The sequence below is a fragment of the Eleutherodactylus coqui genome, chromosome 1 (genome assembly GCF_035609145.1).
Source record: "Eleutherodactylus coqui strain aEleCoq1 chromosome 1, aEleCoq1.hap1, whole genome shotgun sequence".
NCBI lineage: Eukaryota > Metazoa > Chordata > Amphibia > Anura > Eleutherodactylidae > Eleutherodactylus > Eleutherodactylus coqui.
Window position 1 is genome coordinate 412,051,970 of NC_089837.1, and position 17,802 is coordinate 412,069,771.

Here is a 17,802-nt window from a genome sequence, read left to right on the forward strand (position 1 = left end):
CGTGTGCATTGGGCCTAAGGCAAACACTTGTTGGGATTTTTTTACCAAACATTATAATGTGATGTAAAATTGCATGAAGGCGCCCAGGAGTGCAAAGTGCTGGGTCAGTCTCCAGCTCCTCCTGAACACTCATAAAGCTGACCTCTTATTTGATTTGCTCACTTTATCGATTATAAAGAGGTCAAACTAGAGAAGCGTTCAAGAGAAGAGGGGGGGGGGGCTGCTGGTTGACCGATGGGAAGCTTGTTGTTGGTTAAGACATACCAGCTGCAAGAGACAAAAGGTCCCCCCCCCCCCCCTTTTTTTTTTTTTTTTTAAATCACAATTTTTCTTTTGGCTGGCAGTTTTTATGGTGGATTCAAAAGATATAAAAAACCTAAAGGAGGGCCGACGACTTAATGAATTTACTTCTAGTTTAGGCCCAAAAAACTGCATAAAAAGCTGCTCCAAAAAAGTATGTGACACCATCTTGTAAGGAATAAGCATCTGGTAGGGGTCCGACTGCTGAGACCCCGACTATCATGAAAACAGTGATGCCCTGTATGACTAGAGCGATGGCTGAGCAGGCCACTTCATTTATCTATATAGACCTACCAGTGAGAGCCAAGGTCTGTTTTCAGCTTCACTTCGCCAATCGCATCGCAATGAATAGAATGGAATGGCAATGTGTGCTTTTTTTTCTTATCATTACTTCGATAAAGTTTTGATGGAAAAATGAGTTTTAAATAACTGCCTTGATTTCATATGACATGACCCTTATGCTCCATGCCTCTGAAAGCGAGTAGGCGGAGTAAACAGAATATGCTGCACTCTTGGCAGAAAACTCGGTAACTAATTAATCTCTGACTTATGTGCAAACACTAGAAATGATTGCAGTTTCTGGTACCCAGCCTTTCATCATGTACAAATCACAGATGGCATTGGTTGACTTTTTTTTTCTAAATTAGAAAGTGTACTCTACACTGTTAGCAGTATTATAAAGGGATATATCACATGTTATAAACACATTGACCCCTTAGTATTAAATGGATCATACTCCGTTAGAGTTGGGCATCATGTACACAAGCATATTTATGAACTGCATCTGATTCTGAATAGGCATTTCAGTAAGGCTCTCATGACGAGATGTTGAGAACATTGAGTTGCCCAATCATGACCGCCTCATAATTAATGGCAAGAGCTACCACTAGCAATCGTCTTGGCCCTAGAGTCTATTCACATGGGCAGGCAAATTCGCCTGTGCTACCATCGTTGACTGGCAATAGGCTTATCACCTATCCACAGTATAGGTGATCAAAGTCTGATTAGTGGGGGTCTCCACTAAAAACCCCACCAATCCTGAGCCCCGTTGAAAGGAATAAAGCTTGTGCAACCGCTGTTCGAGTGCAGTGAGACCACAGTGACGATAAGAGGGGGTAATGGGATCCCCCTTCTTGGGATGGGTGGGGGTCTCAGTGGTGAGACTCCCGCTAATCAGACTTTTATCTCCTGTTTTGGCATATTCCCCTTTAAAAAGGACCAGCAGTGTCAACTGAAAGCATTTAACAAAGTATCTCCTCATCCTAATTGAAAAATGACCGAATGTGGGGTCGACAAGGCAACTGTTAGGTAGGTTCATAACTGGCTGAGTGATCGTACTCAGAGTGGTCATAAATGGTTGCTCATCCATTTAAAAGAATGTCTCAAGTAGGGTACCACAAGGCTCCTGGGTCCAATGGTGATCAACCACGTTTTGTCTGCGTGAAAATACACGTGGAAAACAAATCGCGGCATGTTCTATTTCTGTGCGGGTCTCGCAGAGGCTCCACAGAATTGTCGGTGGTGATGGGCCGGCTCCTCTCTGCACATGCGCCAGCTGGCGCATAGCAGAGAATGAAGACGCTGGGAGCGGGTAAGCTGCAGGCCTCTGCAGGGGTAAGGGGACGGGTCTGCATCCCGCTGCGAGAATTCTCGCAGCGTGATCCGACCCAGCCGCCTGCAGGTGGCCTTAGTCAGACCTCTTCTGGAATACTGTGTTCAGTTCTAAACACCACAAACCATATCCTATAAGGAACAGTTAAAGGATCTGGAAATGTTTAGCTTGCAAAGAAGGCTGAGAGGAGACTTAATAGGGGTCTACAAATATCTGAGGGCTGTCACAGTGCAGAGGGATCAGCCCTATTCTCATTTGCACAAGGAAAGCCTAGAAGCAATGGGATGAAACTGAAAGGGAGGAGAGACAGATTAGATATTAGAAAAAACTTTCTAGATTTTTTTTCTCCCCTTTTTTAGTTTTATTGGGGGTAAAAGGCTAAAAAAATTATTTTTTTAACACTTAGACCTTTTGATATATAATGTGTATGGTTTTGGATTACAGGGCGCACACGGCGACTTTTTTTGGTTAGCGTCTGCTTTGGGTTATTTGGTTTTTTAAGCATATATCTTTATTCTGTAATTCTATTTTTTTATTTTTTTTTTTAAACTTGTGTAACTACCGTATTTTCCGGCGTATAAGACTACTTTTTAACCCAGGAAAATCTTCTCCAAAGTTGGGGGTCGTCTTATACGCTGGGAATACGCTGTAGGAAAAAAATCAATACACTCCTCCCGTGGCGTTCTGCGATGATCTGTGGCACTGCTGCAGGCTGTTGCTTCCTCCTCCACACCGACAGAACATGCTTTCTGTATGCAGGGCTTGAATGCCCCGCCCCCAGAAAGCTAATACTCTGATTGCCTAACTCAGCGCGGCGTCAGCCAATGAAAGCCGGTCCTGGGTTAACCAATCACAGCCATTCAATGATGACATTGAATGGCTGTGATTGGTTAAAGCAGCGCTGGCTTTCATTGTCTGACACAGCGCTGAGTTAGCCAATCAGAGCATTAGCTTTCTGGAGGCGGGGCATTCAAGCTCCGAATGCAGAAAGCAATGCTCTGTCGGCATGGAGAAGGGAGTGACAGGCTGCAGCAGCGCCGCAGCAGGTGAGTATTTTTTTTTTCTTTCTACAGCGTATTCCCGGCATATAAGTCGACAGTTGGGGGTAGTCTTATATGCCGGGAAAAAAACGTTTTGTTTTTTTTGTTTTTTTTACCATCAATGACCCCATGACGACATGTAGGACCTCTGGGGGACATTAACATGGTCTTTTTATTTATTTTTTTACTTTTCCACTGTAGCTGGGGCATCCATAGGAGCCTCGATAAAGGAGGAGGTTTTTCCCTGTAAGTGAGAATAGTCGCTAACAGAGCTGCTCCGGTTCTGCTAGGACCCTGCGGCTCTGTTGTAACGGGCGCACCTGGCAGTCATGTGATCCCCAGGTCATGAAATGGAAGAAACACTTCCCCTTTCACTTCTTAGTACATAGTGCTCATTGAGTGCTATGTACCCGATAAAGAAGAAGGCAGAAGCAGTTACACGTTTTTCCCTTCTTCTCTGGGTCCTCTGCTGTGTCTGACAGCTGATAACCCGACCTGCTTCTGCTTGATTGCAGGAGCCAAGGCATTAATTCCGCACAGTATTTTTGCTATCTGACGATGGTTAAAGCCAAGGACCAAGCACCGTAAATTTACAGCGCGTGGTCCTTAAGAGATTAATTTACTGATTCATTCTATGACCGAGATCTCGTTAGTTTGAATTGCATAATTCTGGAGGTTATATTAGTGGGTGAAATAACATACTAATGTTTGACTTTGGAAGAGCACCATATTTCCATTCCCCAATTTTGCTTTGTAGTAACAATAGTCCCAACAGGCTTGACCTTTTTTAACCACTTTGCTAGCTCCATCGGCGCACCGTTCTCAGTAATGGCCTTGTAATAAACCCCTTCTTTGAGTTTACAGACGGTAGTGGTACATAGAAGCAGGAGTGTCTGGGGATGCGTCTATTCCTTTTTGGCTTTTAGAGGGAAGCTTCCTGGCTGCTCCGGTTCTGAGCATGGGGTATAACTAGAAGGTCCTTGCAGAGCAGGCGCTACATAGTATACTGTGGTGTGTGTAAATGCCTTTTACCTTTTCACTTACTACAGCAATCTATGAGTAAAGGTGCTTTCACACGGCTTGATCTGAGCCAGATGATGAGTGCTGATCAATGAGATTGGTGCTGATTTAAATGGCTGTCACGTTAGCTGTGTCAGACTGTAAGGGGGACAAAAGATCTTTCAGGCCGTATAAACTTTCATCCTTGTCTGTTCCACATCTGCTGTTTACTCCGGCAGATGTGCTGCAATAGCAATGATTTTAGTGACGTCACAAAAAAAAAATCAGATCAGCCAACATACAAGAGCTTTTTTTTTTCTTTTTTCTGTCAGATCTTAAAGTAGTCCCACTAAATTTTTCCCTATACAGAGGATGGGGAACAACTAGCTGATTGGTGGAGGTCTGACTGCTGAGTCAAAAATATATGATAATGTGTTTTATTGAAGTTTGCCTTCATAGCACTTTAGACATCCTGCTCAGTTATTGGGCGCCCTCACCACAGAAGTATTAAATATCACTATTCTTATTTATTCCTTTTGTAGGCTGACAACCTGGAAAATGCTCTTTTTATACCCGACCTCAAACTTCACAGCAACCCTTCAGCATTCAATGTATATTGCAATGTTCGGCACTGTGTCCTGGAGTGGCAGAGAAAGGAAACATCACTATTGCTATCCTCTAAGAATTCCGTACAGAGTGGCGAGTCTGACAGTGATGAAGAGGAGGAATCCAAAGATCCACCAGTTAAGCTTCCAAAGGCAAGTGCTGTTAGTGATGCATCCTGGATTATGAGCAGTTCTTGGTTAAGTAAGGCTTTACTTAATAGGGTTAATGCAGGCTACTTGTTCTGAACTCCAGAGCATCCTTCAGTCAACTGGCTTGGCTGTAGTGGTGTGCTGTTTTTCTTTCTTGTAACTTAAGTTTCTATATATTTCTGCTTATGAGCTTTAATTTGACTTGCGTTTTTTTCCCCACTCACTCGTCCCCCGTGACCTCCGCTTATCGCAGGGGCCATCAGGGCCCCTTTTCTCCTGATCGGTAGGGGTCCCAGAGATCATACTTCCCCACTGATTATAACATTATCTCCTATCCTGTGACTATAGCATAACTTTATATATTGCCACAACGTCTGTAACAGAAATAATGTCCTACACGATTAACAAGAATACTTTGCAGAGTTCATTTAACCTTTTAGGGCACGGTCTGATGTTGTGGTAACTTCAATGCGGCTGCGACCCTTCCCACCAACAATGTTTTAAAGATTATCTGCACTTTATTCTGTATTTTTTACAAAAAAAGAAAAATGTGACTTTTTTAAGCACTTTTATTTTTAAATTCATTGTGTACGCAAAAATAGAGTACAGGAATGGGTTCCTTAACGTTTTAATATATCATTTTTATAGTCTCGGATTACAGGGCACATATGGTGATTGTTTAGGTTACCTTCGGCAGCAGTCATTTTCTTTTTTCATAGATTTTTTGTAACTTCTTTTTAAAATTTTTTTCAATTTCTATCCCCATGACAACATATAAGACCTTTTGGGGTCAAGCACATAGTGTGTGTGTGTGTGTGTGTGTGTGTGTGTTTTTCCTATTTTTTACGTTCACCATTTTCCACTGTAACAAAGGCATCTGTAGGAGTCCCAAGTTATGAGAAAAAATATCCCCCTGTAGTAACAGTAGTCTCTAACAGAGCTGCTCTGGGTCTACTAGGACCCTGCAGCTCTGCTGTGGCAGGGAACACCCAGTGGTCTTGTGATCACCAGTGGAATAGCGGAAGTGATGCCTCCATTTTTTCTATTTAATACATACTATGAGTGCCATGTATCCTGCAATGCAGAAGGCAGAAACAGTTAAAAACGATTTCTGCCTTCTCCTCTGGGTCCTCGGCTCTGACCTGTTCCTGCTACATTGCAGGAGCTTTCGTATTTTTACTATTGCCCGGAATTAAAACCCAGCATCAAGTGCTATAAATTTACTGTCCTTTAACCCCTTGAGTGGCGGGTTTCCTACCACCCTGTCGTGTGCCCACCAGGGCAGGTTTTTTAAAATGGTCTAATCATTGAATTTCAACTAATTTTGCAGTTGTGTCTCAAGAGCCATAACGTTTTCATTTTTCCATTGACATGGCCATGTGAGGGCTTGTTTTTTGCGGGACAAGTTGTGATTTTTTTTAAACAGGGGGGAGGGAAAAAAAGAAATGGGGGGGAAAAAAGAAAAAAAGGGGCCATGTCATTAAGGGGTTAAATAATGCATTAACTTCTCTGGGTCATTACAACGCACACGGATACCACATGTGTGATTGTATTTTTGATTTTTTTACAAAGTAAAGGGAGACAAGTGTTTTATTTTTTTTATAATTTTTTAAACTTTTTTTTTTTTTTTGTCCCTTTAGGGGACTTCCACAGGGACCCATCAGGACCCCTGATCACATTCCGGGGGTCCGATGGTGACAGCCCTTTACATGCTGCAGTCACATAGACTGCAGCATGTAAGGGGTTAACACAGCAGAGATCAGAGGTTTTCTCTGATCTCTGCTGTAAGAGCTAGTACCTAGCTGTCAGAGGACAGCTAACAACCAGCTCTCCCTGCCACAGAGACCATCGGCTTGCTTCTGACAAGCCGATGGTCTCTATGGCAACCTGTAAACAAACCAGGAGATTGCCGCACTTCTGCTGGTTTTTCAAAGTCCTGCACTGCTCTATGTGGGTCTGTGCAGGCAGAGCACACTGTCACAGCTTGTGGCATTGTGCTCTGCAGCTCCCATAGTGATACATAGCCCGGAAATCTTCCGGGCTATGTTGCTATGAGCAGTGGAGCTCGTCCCGGAAAATTTCCGGGCGTGCCACTCAAGGGGTTAATGGGGTTAATAAAGCCAACTAAAATAAATTATATATATATATATATATATATATATATATATATATATATATATATATATATATATATATATATATATATATATATATATATATATATATATATATATATATATATATATATATATATATATATATATATATATATATATATATATATATAAAAAATATAAATTTTGTTGTCAAACCTACTTGGTCTGTGCTCCCATTGTCTTCCTCCAACGCTGTTTTTATTAGTCTCCTACCTCCCTCGGTGCCATGTAAGGAGAAGCAGTGACTTTACTTAATAAATTGCAATATATTTACAGATTACAGTTTGTATAGATGGTGACTTTTTTAAACTTTGAAAGCTTAAAACTAGACTTCTGGCCTCTTCTAGTTTTGGTGACTTTATCAAAATATGTAGGTGTAAACTAAGTGATGTATATGAACTCTGCACATGTTGAGCGTTTTATTTTTAGGTGATACTGTGCTTCTAATTGTCTGCTTGGATCACACTTTTCGGTACTAATATGAATTTTTACCTTTTTAATTAAAAAAAATTTTTTTTTTTTTTGTATATTAAGAATTTGAGACAAAATGTCATGAATTTGTCTTCAAAAATGCCACTCAGCACTAAATACACAATGTGCCAGGTGTCTAATTTCCAAAAATTCATATGGAGGAGATTAGTATGACTTTTTGCCTTTTTTTTGTCTCTGTAAATTTTGTAATGTAGGTTTTATCTGTACTTGTCAAAAGTGTGAAAATTTGTGGCAGCTACTAGAGGTGCAAAATGTCCTAAACCCCTGGCAGTGAAAGGATTAAGGCTTCCTTTACACACAAATAAATGTCAATTTCCTTCACTTTACTGCTACTGTAAGGGCCCATGGACACAGTTTATTGGCATGCAGATTTCAGCATCATGCCATATTTACATCCCATTGAACTCAATGGTAGTCTGTGCCGCCATACAGCGCAGATTATAAAACTGGTGTCACAAAAAGTGCCGTCAGTCTTTGCCGTGGAATCCAGGAGGAGTTTCAGTAGGTGAGATGTGCCAATCGCCTGTTGTCAATGGTGTGACTGTGTGTTATCACAATGCTTGTGTACATTTAGTACATGAACCAGAAGACACAGCAGATATGCTGAATGCATCCATAGAGCCCCATGGATCAGAGTGTTGCCATTGACCTCCGCAAATGTATTTTTTTTCCCTTCCCATATAGAAAATCATAGCCTGCTGTGCTTTCCTTCCTGTTCAATTATTTTGGTTTAACATAAAAATGCGGATTAAAAATTTGAGGCTTGTAATTATTTAATACCGATTTGTGTTTTTGAGGCTGAAAGAAGATAGATTTTTTTTTTTTTAATCAACAGGTATTTGATGTACTAAATATGGCAAATTAAGGTGTTCTTCTGGTGTACAGTATTTAATAACGATCATTCCTCTTCCAGATTATTGAAATTGGATTATGTGAAGTTTTTGAGTTGATAAAAGAAACCCGGTTTTCTCACCCATCACTGTGTCTAAGGAGCTTGCAGGCGCTGCTCAATATTCTACAGGGTCAGCAACCAGAGGGTCTTCAATCTGAACCCCCAGAAGTGTTGGGTAAGGCTGTGTGACATTGATTGTGTTTGTAATGGATTAGCCTTCACCAGCTTTAATCGTTCTTCATTCCATCAGACATGATTAGGTTATTTAGCATACATGATGTGCTTTAGTTCTCCTAAAACTGTCTCTCGTACTAAATGAATGTCTTGTACATCCTGTCGTCTCTGATAATATCACTCATACTCTCATTAATTTTTAACAGAATCTCTGCTCCAGCTTATCCTGGAGATCACAACCCGTAGTACAGGAGCCAATGATAGCACTGGTCAGTCGCTCACGGCACTTTCCTGCGCTTGCCTATTCAGTCTGGTGGTTGCATGGGGAGAAACGGGAAGAAGCCTACAAGCCATTTCGGCTATTCTTACCAACAATGGCAGCCATGCTTGCCAAACCATTCAGGTACTTTTTTCTGTTTGTGTTTTATGGTCTGTTTGACTACGTGTCCGTCCTCACCTATATTACTTTTTACGAGTACAATCCTTTAATGCTCTATATTTATCTGAAAACTGTACCAATGAGCGGTTTACAAACGGTCTGCAAAAAATCACATTGGGGGAGATTTATGTAGATTAGTGTATTATACGGCCATCTTAAACTGAAGATCACCTGACTTTGAAATGCAACAAATTTATTAGGCGACCCTAATAAATTTAGCACCTCTTGCACTGGTTTACAGACATTTAAATATACGGTACACCTTCCACAAGCAAGCGTATATCTGCACTACAATGTGCATAGTTTGCCTTTTTAATATGACCTGTCACATTGTAGGTCCCGTCCCTCCAAGGTTAACCCTGCCCTGTTTTCTCGCCGCTCCTCAACAGTGCTGAGAGGAAAGAAGTTGTACATTTTTAATGTCTAATTGATGGGCGCCAAAATTTGTGACCCTTTTTAATGCCAGAATACTGCCATAAAAAAAGCCGTTGATAGATCCCCCTCAGTATCTATTCTCTCCCTACTTCTGGTCACAGCGTACTTCAGCTCTGACTGTTTTGTATAAATGGGGCCGCTTTCACATCTGCAGTGGAACTTCCGGTTGCATCACAGATCCGTCTGAAAATACCGGAAGCGAAAGCACGGCATGCAGCACCTTTTCTTTCACCCAGAAGCTGGATGGAAAGTGGATGAACCCTATTATAGTCGGTGGGCTCCGCCTGGTGCTGTTCACTTACATCCAGAGACGGAACCATTCGGCCATGGAGATTCCCCATTTCTCCTTCCTGATCAGAGCAGGAAATCTGAATCCCCAGCGCTAGTGTAAAACCACACTAAGGCCACCTGCACACACATGGGTAGGATTCTGTATGCTTGAGCTCGCAGCGGAATCCGACCCTATGCCCGGCCTACATCCACACGTACCTGTGTTTAATCTGTATTGCGGATGGTCCAGACGGTCGCCGTCAGACCTGTGCGGTACAGATTTTTCAAAACGTTTTTTTTTTTTAAATACCTGCTTTTCCCATGCTGTCGCTTGGCGATGACAGGGAGACCGCAAACGTTCCGCAATGTCAATTGCAGAAGGGTCGGATGGCTACCATTTGACCTAAATGGTAGCAGTTCGTGCAGAATCCGCGCACAAAAAGAACATGCTGGGATTTCCCTCCCCCCTTTAAGCAGATATCACAACTGCTGACCGCTCATGTGAGCGGACATGTGAATGTTCTATTCTCGCTAATGGATGCGTAATGCCATGGATCATCCGCGGGTGACTATCGCGGATTCCGCAGTCCAAGTGCTTTGAAAGGAATGGCTTATCAGGTAGAGTGTGTACAAATAACTTTTTACCAAGTGATGAGCAGGTTAGTGCAATTTAAAGGACCAAATTCACTATGTTCATGACTCTAACTTGTTTGTCTTTACACCAGGTGCCAATTATCTTAAATTCTCTGCAGCGGAGTGTTCAAGCAGTACTTGTGGGCAAAATCCAGATACAGGACTGGTTTACGAATGGAATTAAAAAGGCTGCCTTGATGCAGAAATGGTCTTTGAAAGATGTTCCTGTGGATGAAGATGATCAGTGCCTCCTTCAAAGCGATGGCTTCTTCCTCTATCTCTTATGCAAAGATGGCCTCTATAAAATTGGATCGGGGTACAGTGGGACAGTGAGGGTAAATAGAAAATATTACACTTTATGGCCTTAAAGAGGACATGACTGTTCTACTAAGTGTTTGTATTTCCATCGGGATAACCATTCGTCTTCTCTGGGAGAATTCCTGGTCATATGTGATGCGTTTAACCTATAGGATAGAAAATCAATGAGGCCTTGCTGCCAAACCGTTTTCTTATGTGCTTTATTGATCTTTATGAGAGCTAAATCTTTCAGACATTAATTTGTTTTTATCGCATTTTCAACCAGTGTTGCATAGAGCAGATTACACGACTTTGGCACATCTTGTGTTTTTCTAATTTTTTTTTTTTTTCATTTAATTACATTTAGCATGAAAACTTCTAACATACACTCCATAGGGGACCATGTTTGTGTTATAAGTGATCGAAACGTGGCATTTACGTGCTTGTTGGATTAGTTAATTTTCATGTGCTGTTGGCTCTTCTGCTCTTTGCACTGGGGCCAATTGGAGGCAAAAAAAAAAATGTCCACCTGGCTGGTAGATATCCGTTTATTGTACAATAGTGTGCAATAGCGTAGTAGACTGCGCCGTTCCATACAGGAGTATACAGTAAAGTGTACATTTAACCCCTTAGCGACCACTCCATTGCCTTTTTACATCCTAACTTGGTCGCAGACATGCCCACAGCTTATACGTAACTACATTGTGTACAGGTTGTGGGTACCCGTGTCATCGCTAAGTGAGGGCGCGGGAAATGCAAACAAAAAAAGGTATACTGCACATGACTGCCTGTGTGACTACATAGTTATGCACAATACATTATGCAGCCGTCTGAAGGGCTACGGCCGGCCTTACAGCTGCGAACCACTGCAAGCGGATCACACATACGGTGGTGTGAGCCCGGTGTTATTCAGACTGCTACCTGTAATACATAATTTAGAAAAAGCTCCGGGAACGCTCGCCTTCCTGCAGTTCCAGGAGCAGCTTACTGAGCGCCTTCTGTGTGAGACCGCCGCACCTCCTCAAGATTACGAAGCCTCACAGAGCGCCACTTTTTACACCCCATTCTGGACGCTGAGGTCAAGAGATACTCAAAAAAAAAAATGTGCCCATCCCAACTGGGCCTCTGTAATTATCCCTGTTTTCAGACAGTTTACATTGTTACTTTTATCTAAGATTTAGGGAACGCCAAAAAGAGCGCGGAAAGGGGGGTTATTTTTAGGGAGTTAGCCTGGGGTCACACAGGGCGCATTTGCTGCGGTTTTGCCGCGGTTTGCCGTTGCATATCCGCACTGCGGCAAAACCGCTGCGTTTGCAGTGCAATGCAGTACAAATGTGTTTGGGCAAAAAGCTGTTCTCACGGGATGGTTTTTTTCCGCACTGCCGCAGTGCGGAAATGCAACTGCGGTGCGGTTTTTCCAGACTCAGCATGTCTATTCTTTTGACTTGACTCTAAGTAGGTTGAGGCCATAATGGGTATGTTTTTGAGCACAGGACAAATAGGGATCCATTTTGGGGTGCAAGTCTTCATTGATATATGTGCTGTAAAAAAACACCTGTTTTTAAAATGAGACATTTGCCAAAAAAATGAAAATCATAATTTTTTGCTTCTGCTTTGCTTAGATTAATTCAAAAACTGTGGGGTTAGAATATGCAGTACACCCCTAGATGAATTTGTTAAAGGGTCTAGTTTTTAAAATGGGGTTCTCTATCTTTTTAGCCACTCAAGGGCTCTACACGTGTGCAATGGGGCAAAACGCCTTCAAGCAAATTAACTGTTCTGAAAGCCACCGGCTGCTCCTTTCATTTTGGGCCCCATTGTGTAAACAGACGTAATATTAGGGGCACAATGGGTATGTTTCTGGTTAAAAAAAATATTAAAATCCCACATATTTGGTATCGTCGCGTCTGTAACGATACGTACAATAAGTTGCCTTTTATTCTGCATGGAAAAAAGTGGGAAAAAAAAAAAAAACTATAAAAAAAACTGAGGCAAAATGCTAATTTTTAGCATTTTGCCTCTCTAAAAATGCAATAAAAGTGATCAAAAAAGCCATATGTACCCCAAAATGGTACCTAAAAAATTGTAAGAATTTTGGTATCGTTGTAATCATACTGGCCCAAAGAAAAAATGGATTGTGCCATTTAAACCTCATGTCCACGGGGAAAATCAGGCCCGCTACGGTTTCTACATGGAGAATCCGTAGTGGGGCCCTCCTGCCCCGCGGACATGAGGGCTGAAAATAAGAATTACTCACCTCTCCGCACGCTCCGGATCTTCCCTTTTTCGTGGCCGGATCTACTCTCCGTCGCGGCCGGATCTTCTTTCTTCGGCCCGGCGGATGTGCTCGGTACGCCGGCTGCGTGCATGCGCCGGGCACATCACTGGGCCGAAGAAAGAAGATCCATCCGCGAAGAAGGGAAGACCCGTACCGTCCGGAGCAGGTGAGTTAAATTCTGGTGCGGGTCTCCTGCAGATCCGGACGGCTTCCATAGGCTTCAATAGAAGCCTGCGGGAGCCGTCCCCGCGGGAGACCCGCGCCTAAATAGAGCATGTCCGGATTTTTTCCTGCACGCGGGACCCGCGCCTGCAGGGAAAAATGACATCCGCAGGTATTTAACTACCTGCGGGTGTCTAATGCATCCCTATGGGCGCGCGAATCCGCGTGCAGGAAAAACGCTCCGGATTTTAATTCATAATTTGCCCGTGGAGATAAGGCCTTATGCTCCATGATTAACACTGTAACAAAAAAAAAAAATCTAGGGCAGAATTGATGTGTGTTCTCTCCCTTTTTTTATAAAAAAAAAATAAGTTTTTTACAATATAATCTATGTACCCAAAAATGTCACCCTTAAAAACTACAGTTCGCCACGCAAAAAACAAGCCCTTATACGGCTGCGTTGACAGAAAAGTAAAAAAGTTACGGCTTTTGAAAAATGGAGATGAAAATCTGCCAAAAATCGTTGCGTTTTTAAGCCCGAAATAGGCCGTGTCCTTAGAGCTCATGTCCACGGGCAAAATATGATTTAAGATCCGCAGCGGATCTCCCGCATGCGGATCCGCATCCCATAGGGATGCATTGACCACCCGCGGGTAGATAAATACCCGCGGATCGTCAATAAAAGGGATTTTAAAAAAAATGGAGCATGGAAAAATCCGGACCATGCTCCATTTTCGTGCGGGTCTCCCGCGGGGACGGCTCCCGCGGGCTTCTATTGAAGCCTATGGAAGCCGTCCGGATCCGCGGGAGACCTAAAATAGGAATTTAAAGTATTTACCATCCGGCGCGGGCGGGGAAGGTCAGCTGTTCCTCACGGCCGCATCTTCCTTGCTTCGGCTCGGCGGATGTGCCCGGCGCATGCGCGCGGCACGTCGGCGACGTGCCGCCGGCGTCAGGAATTCATCCGCCGGCCGAAAATGAAGATCCGGCCGTGAGGAACAGCTGATCTTCTCCGCCCGCGCCGGATAGGTAAATACTTTTAAATTCTTATTTTCGGCGCTCATGTCCGCGGGGCAGGAGGGACCCGCTGCAGATTCTACATGTAGAATCTGCAGCGGATCTGATTTTCCCCGTGGACATGAGGCCTTAAAGGGTTATGCAAAACCTTTACAAAGCTATTCTAGGTTGAAGTGACACATGCCAGAATTCCAAAATTTGGCCTGGTCATTAAGGTGCAAACAGGCTTGGTTACTAAGGGGTTAACAGACACCATAATAGCCTATCACTGCCGGGTGCCACTGCATGTCATCAATCAAAGACCTCTGGTAAATGCATATATCTGGAAGCTCCAGTGATATCGCTGTCTATATATGGACAGTTATCACTGGACCTCCCTTAAGATGAAAAAGTATGGCCTCTGCACTGGGTCTGATTGTAGTGCAGTGACCCAACCTTAGGCTGTATTGCAGTGTAGTATAGTATTTGGACCACACAATTCCTGGCACGATCCAGAGAGGGGTACTATATTCTGGTATCTACAGGCTTGGATCTGTGTACTTGCTCTCCCATATTCAAGGGAAAACGGATCAAAGCCTACTCATCGTCGCTTGGTGTCTGGAATACTCCAGTATATATGTGTGTGTGTCGTATTTTTATGTATCCCACTGTATAACTAAATGGTGAGCTACATTGCAGCTTTCCCTCAACAGTATGTGTTTGGAGTCCTCTGAAGTAAGATTCTCAGCTTAATGTAAGCAAGGACTTGCGCTGGAACCGACATGTAAATGTGAAGGGCAGATTGACAATGAGCTGTATGCTAGAGTTTCGATATTGACCTATCGCAATATTTCTTGTTCGTAGGGTCACGTTTACAATTCTACTTCGCGTATCAAAAGCAGAAGAGAGAAGAAGTCTTGGTTGGGCTATGCTCAGGTGAAGCATATGGATTTTGATTTTCTGGTTATGTAGTAAAAATGATACATCTTAGCAAACTGACATTGTGGCATTCAAAATGCATGAATTGTCCTGAGATGCTAATCATGGCATAAACCGTTCCTCTATGTATACAATATTATGTTTTCTTTTGGTAGGGTTACTTGCTTTACAGAGATGTGAGCAATCACAGTATGACAGCCGTTAGGATTAACCCTGAAACTTTGGAACAGGATGGAACAGTTACTGTGCCAGGTAGGCCTTTTCCATTTACCTTCTCAATGAACATTGGCCAATGGCCAATACAAGTCTTAATCTTTTTTTTTTTTTGTCTAGAGCAAATAGGTCTGTCCCATTAGTCCTAACCAGAGTTGACACTTTTTTTTATTTTGCTTTTCTTAAAGGGAAACTGTCAGGTACCCAAGTGATCCCTTTCAGCCGGCCGCATGATACAGTGACATGGCACATATTAGCCAGCTGTCTCTAATAGCCATCAGTGCAGCAATTTTTGCAAAACTAAGTAGCTTGATGTGGGAATCTGAATGATTTATTAGCCCATGTAAAAGGGACCTAGCTGTATGTAGCACACCCTCAAACAGCAGCAGCTAAATGGAGGACATTGTACAGCAGTACTGAGCAGTATAGCTGTGACAGCAGTTGGGTGTGAAAACTGCATCCGAACCTCTCCTGCTGAACAGAGAGCAGATTGTGTGCATGGGGAAACATTCAGTCTGGAACTTGGACCCTGTAACAAAACTATGGACTGTATAAAAGGCTGAGTTTATAGTTTCATTGGCTTTAGACACAACTGCTACCCAATTCTCTGAGATAAAGGATCGACTGCATTGTGTCTACTAAGAAACTGTTTAACAGTCACTCTGTGTACCTCTAAGCCAGAACTTCTGACCATACCAATGACATGTCCTTTATTTCTCTTAGATTGTAATGCCGATGGACAGAACATCTTATTTAGTGATGGAGAATTTGTCAACCAGATTGCTGCGTCTAAAGATGTGAGGACGACTTTAAGACATTTCTGTTTTTAAAATGTATTTTATTTTTTTACAAGATGCAGCAATTTTAAAACCTGAACTGTCTGTCCAATTGAAGAAGTACATGGTTTAATTCACACATGCATGTGATGAATGGGATTCTTTCTCCGTACGAGTTCTGTCATTTTGGACAGAAATCATGTGTGAGAGTCACTCGTGTGAATTCAGCCTGAGGCTGGGCTCACAGGATGGAAATCTCACGGAATGTCCGCAGCGGGAACACACGTAAATTCTGTGAGATTTCCACATCGGAAAGGTTGCTTCAAAACCTGTGCCCTTTGGCGTGGACTTTGAAGTGGCTTTTCAGCCTGTGTGCCGCTGCGGAAATCTCTCCCCATAGAGAGACGTGAGTCCGCAGTGGAAACTGCACCAAAATAGACATGTTGTGGATTTGAATTCCGTGCTGTATGTCTGTCTCTGCGCAGCTTTGGTCAGCAGTGTGTGAATGAGATTTTTGCAAATCTTGTCCACTTTGCTGCTTTGCCTCAGGTTTAAAAATGCACGCGGCATTCCTGTGTGGAAAGTCCGCATGGAAATTCCACGGCAATACCGCCCCATCTGAACCAGCCTAAGGGGGGTATTCACACCTAGCAGATTTCTGCCGTGGAGAATCCGCACCAGAATGTACAACCGCTAAACCAGGGGTGTCAGACTGATTTTTACTGAGGGCTCCACAGTGTTGTGGTTGCACTCAAAGGACCATTGATAAGTTCTCACACAAAGGCATATTTGCACTTCGTATTTTTGCATATGCATGTATATTACGTGTGAAAAAAAAAATTGGCGGATGTTCTATTTTAGTCCATATGACCAATCGAAATTGCCCATTAGAGTCAAGGAGATCACATAAATACGCATGAGACCTGCCTATTCACTGAGCATTTATAGACTCATAGAATGGTCGAGTTGGAAGGGACTTCCAGGGTCATCAGCTCCCACCCCCTGCTCAGTGCAGGATTCACTAAATCATCCCAGACAGATATTTGTCCAGCCTTTGTTTGAACACTTCCATTGAAGGAGAACTCGCCACCTCCCATGGTAACCTGTTCCACTCATTGATCACCCTCACTGTCTAATATCTAATTTGTGTCTCCTCCCTTTCAGTTTCATCCCATTGCTTCTAGTCTTTCCTTGTACAAATGAGAATAGGGCTGATCCCTCTGCACTGTGACAGCCTTTCAGATATTTGTACACCGCTATGAAGTTTCCTCTCTGCCTTCTTTTTTGCAAGTAAAACCTTCCCAGATTCTTTAACCATTCCTCATAGGACATGATTTACAGACCGCTCACCATCTTGGTAACTCTTCTCTGAACTTGCTCCAGTTTGTCCTAAAGTGGCGTGCCCAGAACTGGACACAGTATTCCAGATTAGGTCTTTATGCATAAAGGCAGGAGAAATCTTATCGGATCTTCGTGTGTTTTTTTTTTGTCTGTTTTGTGCACATGAAAAATACATTGAATACACAAGAAAGAAAAAACGGTCCAAATACACACGTACATTTTCAGTCATCTGTGAAAATGCTGCAGATTTCACAGAATGAAACTGCGCACACCTGTGTGGATGAGTCCTGAAGTGTAGCTACTCAATACGGCCATGGATCTCTAAGCACTCTGTTGGTGTGTATCCCCCTATCACCAATTTAGCACCGAACTTCCCAGGGTACCTGGGTACAGCTGTCAGAGCTGTGCCACCCCCTGTGAGTTGCTGAACACAGTGTGAAGGTGCGCGTCAGAGCTCACAATTCAAGATGGCACTGGCTCCATGTGCTGGCGCCAACCGCTCTGCCAAGCGCTGGCTGCATCTCCTGGGGAAAGTGGAGAGCTGGTCCTTCTGCATCCAGACTTCCTCGCAGACTGGATTTGTCCCATGGTCCTTGAATTTGA

General features: G+C 43.1%; 1 protein-coding gene across 5 annotated transcripts in view; it reads left to right on the forward strand.

Moving 5' to 3' along the window:
- Positions 1 to 17,802, forward strand: part of MYCBP2 (MYC binding protein 2) — a 196,032-nt gene that overhangs the window by 26,694 nt on the left and 151,536 nt on the right. For all 5 annotated transcript variants that reach the window (XM_066580830.1, XM_066580838.1, XM_066580848.1 and 2 more), the window contains exons 3-9: positions 4,494 to 4,709; positions 8,268 to 8,421; positions 8,627 to 8,823; positions 10,290 to 10,532; positions 14,795 to 14,866; positions 15,025 to 15,121; positions 15,806 to 15,879. In XM_066580830.1, coding sequence (XP_066436927.1) covers positions 4,494 to 4,709; positions 8,268 to 8,421; positions 8,627 to 8,823; positions 10,290 to 10,532; positions 14,795 to 14,866; positions 15,025 to 15,121; positions 15,806 to 15,879 — 1,053 coding nt within the window. The remainder of the gene's footprint in view (positions 1 to 4,493; positions 4,710 to 8,267; positions 8,422 to 8,626; positions 8,824 to 10,289; positions 10,533 to 14,794; positions 14,867 to 15,024; positions 15,122 to 15,805; positions 15,880 to 17,802) is intronic.